Raw genomic sequence first — 12,128 nt, forward strand, 5'->3', positions numbered from 1 at the left:
AGGACTACTTAAAGGGTTTACGGCCTTCCCCCTTCAAAATTTTGGGAAATTATGGTTTTTTTTATTTTAAAAAATTAATTAGACCTCTCAACTTTTTTTTTAATTTTCTCCTTGAAGCTTTTAAAAATTTAATTAGACCCTTCAAATTTTTAAAATTCACATTATACTTTTTTATATAATTTTAATTAGCTCACTTAAAATATTAAAAAATCTCATTAATCTCAAAAAAATAAAAAATTTAATTAAACCCAATTTTTTTAAAAAATCTCATTAAACTCTTAAAATTTTTAAAAAATTTCTAGGTCTTCCAAAACTTATTAGTTATTATTATTTTTCGCCCAATTTTGAGTGTGAGTATTTATTCCAAGTCCTGAAAATCAATTCAACAGTAAATAATATATATCATGTGCAACTGCTAACATGCTGACCCCTTGTACTTGTTTACTGTTAGCAAATGAACAATCTTATCTTCAGCAAACCAGCAGGATAAAAATAGTAAATGTATACCAAACAAATAATCAAAGGTATATATTGATTTATAAAATAACTATATTTCCCACAGTTGAATTACTAGTTCATAACCCAAATAAGAGATGTATGTATGTATATAGGCTTTGATATAAACATTATCCATTATCATCCATTTGGCTTCCTCTCCCTTCATTTCTGTCTAAGCTGCTTTCTTTCCCATCAATGGGGAGTCAAACATCAAAGGTAGACCATGAAAATGATGAGATTCAGCCTAAAGTGCCGCCTCTTCTCACCCGGAAACTGCAGGAGATTGAGAAACGTAGGTTTGGGTCAAGTCTTTCTAAACAAATACTGCTCCAGCATTGTCCAGAGGATGGCTCCTGCAGTGACCGAAAAAGTAGCGCCGTTTTGTCTCTGGAGCCTGATAATGATAACGTAGGGTCTGCAAACATAGCACCCCAGCCCATGGTTTCTGATAAGGATATCCTTAGTGTTGCAGGCGAAGGGGAAAACAAAGAAGATGGTAATAATGCTGAAGCTCGTAAGTTGATAAATAAAGAGACCAGGTCCATGGAAAAGCTAAGCTTGGAAGAAAAAGAAGCCCATAAGAAGATTGTTGAAGAAATTGGAAGGGCTAACGAAGAACGCCGTCCTTGCCTTACTTGTCTTGTATCACCAGGTCTTAAATTTTACCTTACTGAAAACGAAAAGGAAGATGATTGTTCTAGTGAGTTGTTGATCTCAACTCTTGATAAATGATTTTTTTTAAATCAATCTTTATAAACAAAGCTGTAAAACTTGCTGGTTTTCATGCATGCAGGCAAAGATGATTTGCTGATCAAAGGGTCGTTGAGCGATACCGATATCGATGCTGCCAAAGAGATTTTTGAATCTGTATCATCCACTGAGGTAATTCAATCAAAACGAAGGGCATCAAATTTCTCTACATGCACTAACTATGGGTTTTTGTTGTTCTTACAGGAACCGAGCAACTAGTTAAAGAGGAGAGGAAGAAGAAAGATGAGATTTAGAAGGGTGATACCTACGGGAAAACCCGTAAAGAACTTTCTCAAAGTTAAATCATGTTATTACCCATCTTGTGGCGACCAGAAGTTAAACCGACATTACTCAAAATCCAGCAGCAATGTTAAATCATAAATGTAAATGAAACGAGCTCATTGCATTTTCTTTCTTTCGTCTTTCATTCTCTTCTATCCTTGGTTACGACTTCTGTAACTGTACCCGATAGGAACTGTACGAAATTAAATGAACCAAATGTCATATAGATTATAGAATATGATAGCTAAATGCAATGAAGGGAAAATGTTTGAATAGTTCAATGCCTCAAAGTCTTGAATTCCAATCCTGATTAGATCCACCTAGATCTCACCGGTTGCTCACAGGTGCCCAGTAATTCCGGAAACACAAAAGAACAGGGAAGCTTGGTAATCCCACAGAATTCACATCATTCCAGTAATTAGTAATTAATTGATCAGAAAGGCGACTTAGCATACATATAATATTCAAGAAAACCGGCAATGGCAACTCAAAGCTGCCGTTCAACAAAATGCAAGTAACAACATTTCATCGATCAAAAGTTATAAGCATGGTCAACGAAAAATGGAAATTTATGGAATCAGAACTCAGTAATTAGAAACAGCTTATATTCAGATATAATTGTGTCATTGTATAGTGTTCAAATTCACCAGGTAGGTGAAGAATTACTAAAAGATGTAGAACAATTGGCAACTCCAGCGCAGATCAGCTGGATAAAAGCTTTTCAAGGGCCAGGTTTTCATCACCCCCAACCGCTTCTAGAGTACTTCTCACCAAACCATCAGGAAAACCCATTTCCACGAGTCGTTGTACCTGAACCCATCCAATTTGTCTTAGAAAATTTAGTTCATTAAATATATATGGTGGTCGATATTGACCCATTACCAACAAATATTCAAAGAGTGCGTCTGATACATTGCTAATGTCTATTATTAGAAAAGATCCTACATCAAGGATTTGCTCAGTGCATACTTCGCAAGAAATATTTACTTGATTGTATGAATATCTAGATAAATAAGGAATACAAACCTTTTCCTCAACCCCTAAAGAAGAGGCCTTGGCAAAACTTTCTGTCCAGTAACGAGCTGTACCAACAAATGTCTGATACTCTCTAAGATACTGCATTAGAGAACGGGGGAAAACTAAATGGCTAGATAGAGTGACAAAAACTTCAATGGAAATTATTAAAATCCAAGAATTGAAGCTGGACTGACAACATACATAGGTTTAATAATCTACAAACTATTGCACATTCAAAAAAGGCCAATAGAAAGAGACAATGGAACCTTTTTATAAAGAAACATGGGATAGATTGGACTCGAGTAAATCAAACCTGTTGTGCTACTACAGCATCTTGAGGATCATCAGGTTCAGGAGCTGAAAGCAAAGCTTGAACAGAAAGAAGAGCTGTCTTAAGAGTGAGTGCAGGACTCCACTGGTCCTTCAATATATCCAGGCATATCGCCCCACTTTGGCTGCTGATGTTTGGGTGCCTTGGGTGGTTAATAGAACAGAAGGAAGTTTCAAGAGTTAACCACCGTCAAAACTCAATCAATCATTAGTCATTTCATCTTTACGCATCAGGAACAATAGACTATAACTTCTCAATAATCTAATCCTAAATTCGGATGCATCTTGTTTATGGTGTCACATTCACCAAAGTTTTGCTTCTGAAATCCACATGCAAAACATATTCAAGGGGGAAAAAAGCCATTTGTACCAACTTGAACTAGATGCATTAACATGCATTGGCAACAGTATATTTCTCTTTTTCTTTTCTCCTTTCAATATCCTCAAGTACAAGAATGATTATAACAGTGGTGCATATGAACCAGGCAGTAAACAAAAGGAAATTGTTTATACATATTATTAGAGTATTCTTTCAAGAAATGGGGAAAGAAAGAGAAAAGAAATTACTTTAACGCAAACCTAATCTATTATAAGGAACAAAACCATGATTTTTAAAAAGGCACCATTTAGTTTCAGCTATGCGATGAGTGAGAGAGAGAGCAAACCATACGGTTGTGCAAATTCAGGATTAGATGCCCAAGTCAAGTTTATTAATCCAAGATTTTTCATCAGCGCAAAAGGATTAAAAGAAATGTGCAAGACTATCAATAGTTTATCCAGCCAAGTCATATAAGGAACAATGCACAAAAAAATTAATAAAAAAAGCTTAGAAACTAGATTAAGACCACAAACATACATAACGGCAATTAACTAACTTCTTCACTCTTCATAGGCTGTTTTTTTCGAAGGGAGGCCTAAGATCTTAAGTACAGTCATTATTGCTCCATCAATCACACCCACATTGTACTAGATTACAAGAAAACCGATTCAACTATCAGGTACAATTAACAAAAGAATAATAAATATGCAAATAAAACAAGATGATGCTTGTTAGTTTTCCTACCAAACTTTCGTCACAAACTTCATTTTGGGAGGCTCAAATGGATACCCATCTGCAAAATAGAAACCAATCACTAACAAGCATCAATAATCAATGATCCATACCATTTCAAACACGGCTAACTTTCCTTAAACTATCACCCAATCGGTAGTATCTAACAACATTGCATTCAAAAAGCAATCTTCCATTACTTTACGGAGAAAAGCTCAATCCCAAGTTTATAATTATAAACTCACTCGAAAATCTAAAACTGGATAAAAGATGCATTCTTTTCCTGAAAAATAAGGAAAACTTACCCATTATAAAAACGAAAAAAAAAAAAACCCTTTACCCTCAGCCCAATTTCTCAACTAAAAAGGGGGGAGGGGGGAATTAAACTTTAAAAAGAAACCCATGAAAATTAATGTAAAGAAAGAGAAGAAATGGATAGTGAAATACCAGGCAATGTGATATCGATTTCAAAGGAGCCCCCTTCATAGGGAGTGCCAAGGGGACCAGGGATGATGCCAGTCAAGCGAGCAAGATTGTCTGATTTTGGAGAGACCCTAATGCCCGAAGAGTCTTTTTCTCTGCTACATTCTTGTAGCTCCTTTTGAACACGAGCAAAGTCTATCATCTTCTCTCAATTCTCCTTGTTGGATCAAAACCCTACGCCCCAATAAGTAAAGCGTTTCCCTTTACTCTTTTTACGCTATTAGTCTTTTTTTCACTCTTTCCTCCTCTCTCTTTTACAAGTTTATTTATTTTTTTCTTTGGTGGAAAAATAAAATAGTGAGATAATTCATAATTGACGGCAGCTGATTTTGATTTTTCTTTTCGCAATGGTTACCGAAAAAATAGGGATAATTTTTTTATAAAAAAAATCATTTCGAATTCTAATTCTTATTTCGATTTTTATTTTATTTTATTTTAGAAAAATAAAAGTAACTACTTGATTAAAATTTTAAAATATTAAAATACTAGACATTAATAACATTTTTATAATTTTATTCAAAACTTAATCCAATATAATTATTGTCATCCCTACTGGAAATCTTATTTTCATTTTCTAGCTCTCTAAAACAAAAAAATTAATAAGGTAATTTTTATCTTTTAAATAATATAAAAGGAGAAAACAGTAAATAAATTGAGATTAATAAGACATTGTTAATTAATAATTTTATAATAATAGGACATGTTGAATAATGATAATTTAATATTTTTAACATCTTTATTTTTATTTTTCTTCAAAATAAAGTAGTAAGTTTTGGGTTGGTTATCGTTCCCTTTTTATTCCTCTTATTAACCTTCTTTTTTTGTCTTTATTCACTTTACATGTTTTCTTTCTTTTTAATTTGCATATATATATATATATATATATATATATATATATATATATTGTGAATATCTTTGTTATATTCACAAGTTGTGATGAACAAATGATGGTGTCTATTGTCGCTAAAACTCCACCAGATACCAACAGTTTTTCTTTAAAAGTGGGTGATTCTTCATCGACTTCTTAATTTGTTTCTGTTTTAAGAATATTTTAGAATAATAAATTATTTTTAGACCCGTGTTGTCTTAAATTTTATATGTTTTTTGTTGTTCAATAAGTCTTCACTTTTATAAATTTTTGTGTGTTCTTCTAGCAAGTTTTTTAGTCTTGCTTATGTATGTAATATTGCTTTTGCAATTGGTTTTAGGGATGGTTTTGTCGACACCCTCTCCAGTTTAGTGGATGTTTGTTTCTTTTGTCAATTTTTGCTCACTACTTTGGACCATCCGAGATTGATATCCTTATTGTTTTAAGTGCTTGCTACAAATATGTCGTACGTGCTTGAGTTATGACAGAGTCAATTGCCAACATATCATAATATTCATTTGATGCTGAAGTTGAAACTTTTGTTGTGATTAATGAAGTTTGTCCTTTACAGTTTACAACGAATGTTTGTTGTTTCTTTCCCCAAAATTGTATAATCCCATTCATAAAACGAATTAATAAATTTTCCTTTTAAATTTTTATTTTTAAAATACCGTTACAATGATGGAACTTAAATTAATGAGATTTATGGATGCACTAAACCGATTGAAATATATAAAGATGTGCTAGACAAACCCACTATAAGTGCGAAAAATAAAATTAAGTAATAAATATATTATGAAAATTATTATAAATAACAAATGAAATTTTAATTCAATGATAAAATAAAAATATTAAAAATTTTAATAAACTTAATATATGAATTTATGTTTCTAATTTCTATATAAAAATCTTCAAAATGATATAATTTATTTTATAAAATAAAAATATTTTCACAATTAATGCCTAATTATTCGGAAACTAAACTCAATGAAAAAATTAATATGAGTAGAGATGTAGGATATTTTTGAGCAACACACCCTAATAAGTAATAATGTTCTGTCTCGGTAGACTTCACCAACTTTCATTAAAACGTCTTGTCATACCATAGCCGAAGGGTCACGAGCTCAAAATAGCCAATGGGTCACATAGCCCAAACTTCAAGAGACCTACGTCAAAAGTCAAATTAAGCGACGCGACTTTGACAAAGGACAAACATTAAGATTAGACTTATAAGTTTCAGGTGAAAATATTGGAACCAGAAAAATAGATTTTTATTAAGGATAGATAATAAGATTGAAGTTCTCAAGTGTAAAATTAGGTCTATTTAAAATTTAGATTGAATTTGAATTTAAATATTTAAGGCTTGAGTTCAAACCCAATTTACCTCCACTCATTTTTTAAATTTATATTATATTATAACACAAAATTAAATTTATAATAATATATAACACTATGATATAAATATTAAAAAAGTGTTAACTTGCTTATATACAAAATTTTAATAAATGAAAATATATAAAATATTAAATAATATATATTTTTTAAATGGTATGTACGAGCTTAAAATGGTTTTTGGATAGCTGCTTACACATATAAGAGGGTTTGAATAAAATTTTGAGCTTATTTTTCAAGTTGAATCGAGCTTTAGCAAATATAAAATATGTTAATATTATGTTTAAGCATGACCCAACCCACCTTGATCAACAAAAAAATATTAGCTAAGAACTAAGGCAAGTTCACGCACAAGTACGAATCCCCATAAAGTTTGGACCACCATTCTAAGGTATAAAGCGAGAAAGATGCCCTGATCTCAAATAAGTTCTAGACATTTTCATCTCTTGCATCTCAATTGACTCAAAACAACACAATTCATTGAGCCTCTAATTAACTTCAGCATTGAATAACATCATAAAACATAAGATCCGACATCCCATAATTTTACTCTTTATCTTGCAATTCATACATACTCTAGTTCACAACAACTTAAAAGCAACAAAAACAATATATATGAAAACCTATTTTGGATCCGTCTAATTTTTAAAAACACATCTAGACCCTTATTTAGGAGGGAAGTGTTGAAAGGAACATGATTCTACATCGATTAACCAAAGATTGCATTGTGGCTGCATATAATAAGGGCCATGTTCCTAACATGAGGCATCTTTTAAAAAAAATAAATTTGTAAAGACGATTTCACGTTTCAAACAATATTTGGACTTAGTTTAGGAATATTTCTCAAAAGTGATGTTTGGGGAGAAACTAAAATTTTCAATTTTTGAATAAAATGTATTTTTGAGCTAATTTTTGAGTTGGGAGAAGTATTTTGAAAAAAACAGCTTATTTAAAAATATTTTTGTCCCAAAAGTACTTTTGAGAAGCATTCCTAGACAAATTTTATGTAAAACTTTGTAAAGAATACTTTATTATTCCACAGGAGAACAGCCAAATGGTATAAAGCTGTATCCAAGTGAGAGATAGATAAGTCTCGTGGAGGAAAACTTTTGAATCCAAGAAGCTTGGAATAATAGAAAAGGAATTACTAAAAATTATATGCCAAATTGAATCGTGTCATTTTTCAAATCCAAGCAATTGAAAATGTCAAAATGGCATCATTCTGACCATGGATTTAAGTCAACGAAAACCAATTATCAATGCTTGAATTGATGGTGGCAATCATGCATTCAAAATAGCAATTTTTTACTGGTATCAAAAACCCTTAACTTATATTTATCAAATACATTAACTAATCAAGTTAAACTTTAATTATTTTAAATATTTTTTAGATCCACAAAAATCAAACCTTACAATGAAATTTCTTCCTTCTTATCAAAACTTGAAAGGGTTTTGTTTTTCTTGAATTGAAGTAAAAAGAATTATATTCTCCTCTAAATAATAAGGAATGTAAAGCTGATGATTGATCATTGATTGGGTACCCATTCTTTTAGATTTGAACAACTTCAAGGCTAAAAACATGGATGACAAAGAACAATGTAGACACAGACTTGCACCTTAATATAACATCATTTTCACCCTTTGCAATGTCTTTAAATGTCAAATGAACTGATTCACAGCAACTTGCTTAATCTACATGTCCCACATTGCAATAGGGCTAAGCATATAAAGTTATAAAATTTTGAAAAGTTGAAGCTAAAAAATTCTTTGTTAAAAGGGTTTAAATTAAATTATTAATTTTTTAGATGGACCGGAAATACAATTTTTTTCATTTAAATAACGGGCAATTATTGATTTCTAAGAAGGATCAAAATGTAATATTTTTAGTTAAAAGGGTTTAACTTGAAACTAACTTATTAATTTTATGGAAAGGTGAAATAATAATTTCTTTTAACTAACCAAGAAAATCAAGTTGAGTCAACCATGATAAATAATTCTGGGTTTGCTTCGTTGGCATCATCAAATTAAGAGTGACTTTCGGAATTAAGTATCTGCTACATATGTTGGTCCTTTAACTTCACTGGAATATATTCTATTACAGCCACTTTGATGATAGAATGTTTTGCAAAAAAGGCACAAAAGAATTACCTAATTATTTTGCAGCAATTGCAATCCAGCTTCTTTATCATTTGTCAATGGCTATAAATAGAGCTTTTCTCCATGATTGACTGTGCATATAGATCCAACAACTAAAGTAGAAAATACTAGGGCAGGGAAGAGTGGTCTTGTATGGAGATTAAGAGTCTTGTTTGGTAGCCAAGGATGACTTGCCTAAACCCAAACTAGAGGAATGTTATATATGTATATATAATAATCCTTTTACTGGTTTGTAGGCAGTCTCCTTTGGCTATCCTGACTGCCTCTTATCTTTCATGCATGACTTACATCTCTTCCATTCATAACCCCCCCCCCCCAAATGCCATTTTCTTACAAGCTTTTCAAACATGTTGTGATACATGATTAAAGTATATGATGCTATAAAGAGTTGTGCCATGGCTGGTTTTGGGACATAATTTCTTTTTCGAGAACTATTACTAGCGCATTCCCTCGCATTGTTACGATGCACTGAAGATTCAGTCTTGTAGTGATGTACTAGAAGGCAAAGTTGAGGAAGAATAATGCATTGCCTACTGCTTTAATGAAGGGGGTGTCATGGCGGTATTTACAAAAAAAAAAGGTGCATTAGTTCAAACAGCTTACATTATTTTCATTGATTTACTTGTTTCTTAGTTTTGAAATTAAAAAGAAAAGGTCTTGTTCTATCTATAGATCTTGTTAAGATGCCATCTGACCCTAAGTGACATGGAATGATAACTCAAATTAGTTTAATTTAGTTGGTGATGGCATCCATCATGCTTGAGTTTGTATCCTAACATCTTGGTTTTCACAATTGTCCTTCTCATGGTGCATGGGCCTCAGTTTTCCGTGCTCATTGTTGTTTTATTGGTTTACCTAGCTGGTTGCTTTATCGGCTTCAAAGCCAAAGCGGTGCCGAAGGCAAGATTCAAGACTGCAAGCATCGGCATTTAGCTTGAAGATGTCGACTGGTCAACGAGCCCCCAAAGAAGGGTATCTTTTTGGCACCTACAACTTGGGATTACAAGCAAAGCCTAAAGAAACTAATTCTGAACTTTTTATCATTATCAGTAAGGGGTGAAATAAAAAATATATAGTGATAAAATTTTGATTTTAATTTAATTATACATATTATAAAAATAAATATATTAATTTATTTTTATATTAGATAAATATAATTATTTGTATATGTAATATGTAAATATAAAATGGTGTTATATTAATAATATTAATAATTTATGAAAATTAATTTTTATATACAACTTATTAAACTAATAAATATCTTGTTTCTGAACTGGGAAGCTTAGCAACTTTGCTTTGGTAAACTTTTCTATGCATGTGCTACCTTGAATTTTATTTTTCGTAAAATATCCTACTCGTTTCCAGCCCATCTCTCTCTCTATATAAACATTAAATATATAATTTTATTTTAAAATGACATTAAATATACTCATTTTGGTATAGAGTCGGAGTCTAACCCTTCTTTAATGTTTATGTATATTAGACTATTACACACTCATAATATGAATAAAAATTATATATAATTACAAATTTATTAAAAATTAGTATTAAATTTAAGTGTTAAAATAGTAAAATTGTGATAATAAATATTATGATAGTTTGAGTTTAAATTTTATGTGAATATATATTTTAAATTTTATATAAAATATGAAAATATAAAATATCTCTAAAATAATATTTACTGTTTTATAAAAATAATTTATTTTAATAATTTCATATTTAGGTGGAAAATGAAATCTATAATTGTAGAGTTAATCCTTACTGTCAAGATATATTTGTGGTCAATATTTGTGGGAAAATGTTGATTAGCCGAGACAATTAAGCAGGAGAAAGCAACGCAGGTTTTATAGCAAGAATTAATTATTAACAAATACAATCCTATTGAAATCGAAATTCATATGAATTTAGACAACAATAATGCAAGTTTTGGCATGTAGTGTTTGATTTATATGTTTATCCATCCACCAAGCCGCCAATCACTATCTGTTTTCTCCACCCCCTATTTTTAGAACCAAAATCAATATTCTTAATTTTCTTTTGCCAGTAAAATACAAAAAAAATATTAATATTTTTTACTGCACAATCAATCTCAAAATGTGTCTCTTTTTTAAAATATATTTTTTAAATTTTTACTATTTACTATAAAAAATTATTTAATATATTGTCGGAGAAGTAAGCAGGTTGAGGATTTGACAAGTATATTATTGGGTGTAGTAAAAAAAAAAACTTTAAATATATGTGACACTTACCAACCTCAACTTACTTATGAAGTCTAAAAACTCACATGAGGTGTATCAATTAATTACCCATTTTCCATTTTACTATGGGTGAGTATTTTTGTACTTTGACTATGTACTTTTTTATTCCACAAACAGCCTCAACAAATTGACATGTGTCTTTCTTTTTAAAACATTTATTTTTTAATTGACTGTGGATTCTTGTAACACCCCTCACCTAGGTTGACTCAATATGTCACGAGCAAGGGATGTCACATTCGGACACTAAGACTACTTAACCTTAACATCAATTTCAAAACTACATTTGAACATAATTAAGCTCATTTAGAGTGGTTTGGGTCATTTTCAAGCTATTGTCAAAGTTTGATTGCATTCAGAGGTCATTCGGGACCCTTTTGAAGTAAATCAAAGTAAACAGAGTCAATGTCGTGATACTGGGCTAGTGGTGTCACAACACTAAATTTAAATTTGCCCAATCTTGCAACATTGGCTATTCAATGTTACAAATTCGGGGGCAAATTGTCTAGAGCATGTCTGAAACATCTAAAATCAACTCTAAAATATCGTCAATCATTCTATAACACTTCTAAACATTGTGAAACATAAATCACCATCAAAACATCATGTAATTCAATATATATCTCAATCAAAGCTTACTAAGTTTTTAAAAGCAAACAAAATATTCAAGATTTACAAGTATTTTCACTAGTAATCTTATACATATACTTTGATTTAACCTAGTACATGCCATAATCTAATTTCAATAGATCAAAACTATACTCTCTTCCGAGCTTTGAGGTGTGACGAGATAAATTGAGACTGTAACTTCACTTTAGAGCTTCAAGTCCAATATTTACTTATGTGTTGGAAAAATAATGCATTAAGCTTGTAAAACTTAGTAAGTATGATAAAAAATCATACTTGCCATTGAAATTAACCAATGTTAATGTATAAATACATAATTTGTAATAATATACAATGAAATTAAATAGAGAATAATTGTTGAGAAATCTCAAACTAACATCCTATAATTCATTTACCAGTTTCACTTATAAGTCCATTT

General features: G+C 30.8%; 2 protein-coding genes across 3 annotated transcripts; one reads left to right on the top strand and one right to left on the bottom strand.

The window, feature by feature from the left end:
- Positions 1–551: 551 nt before the first annotated feature.
- On the top strand, positions 552–1,805 carry LOC105764821 (uncharacterized). Of its 2 annotated transcripts, none has more exons than XM_052625538.1 (3): positions 552–1,150; positions 1,292–1,380; positions 1,453–1,805. In XM_052625538.1, the coding sequence occupies exons 1-3, from the start codon at positions 694–696 to the stop codon at positions 1,465–1,467; spliced, it is 561 nt and encodes a 186-aa protein (XP_052481498.1). In that variant the 5' UTR covers positions 552–693; the 3' UTR covers positions 1,468–1,805. The 2 variants fall into 2 exon arrangements, with proteins under 2 accessions (XP_052481498.1, XP_012439041.1); XM_012583587.2 differs by having other exon boundaries at positions 556–1,198.
- Positions 1,806–2,098: 293 nt separating this feature from the next.
- On the bottom strand, positions 2,099–4,661 carry LOC105764822 (ubiquitin-conjugating enzyme E2 27). Its single transcript, XM_012583589.2, has 5 exons — positions 4,376–4,661; positions 3,941–3,989; positions 2,861–3,020; positions 2,557–2,646; positions 2,099–2,340 (listed from the first exon to the last, which is right to left on the bottom strand). Exons 1-5 carry the CDS (start codon positions 4,551–4,553, stop codon positions 2,233–2,235), a joined length of 585 nt encoding a protein of 194 aa, XP_012439043.1. The 5' UTR covers positions 4,554–4,661; the 3' UTR covers positions 2,099–2,232.
- Positions 4,662–12,128: the final 7,467 nt, after the last annotated feature.

This window comes from Gossypium raimondii, chromosome 12 (assembly GCF_025698545.1).
Source record: "Gossypium raimondii isolate GPD5lz chromosome 12, ASM2569854v1, whole genome shotgun sequence".
NCBI classification, from domain to species: Eukaryota; Viridiplantae; Streptophyta; class Magnoliopsida; order Malvales; family Malvaceae; genus Gossypium; species Gossypium raimondii.

Excerpts from the sequence above, each read along its gene's own strand:
- LOC105764821 (XM_012583587.2), top strand. The coding sequence starts at position 694 with ATGGGGAGTCAAACATCAAAGGTAGACCATGAAAATGATGAGATTCAG. Across the intron at positions 1,199-1,291 it reads AAAGGAAGATGATTGTTCTA|GCAAAGATGATTTGCTGATC; the intron begins GTGAGTTGTTGA and ends TCATGCATGCAG.
- LOC105764822 (XM_012583589.2), bottom strand. The coding sequence starts at position 4,553 with ATGATAGACTTTGCTCGTGTTCAAAAGGAGCTACAAGAATGTAGCAGA. Across the intron at positions 3,990-4,375 it reads AATCGATATCACATTGCCTG|ATGGGTATCCATTTGAGCCT; the intron begins GTATTTCACTAT and ends TCTATTTTGCAG. Across the intron at positions 2,341-2,556 it reads CTTTAGGGGTTGAGGAAAAG|GTACAACGACTCGTGGAAAT; the intron begins GTTTGTATTCCT and ends GGATGGGTTCAG.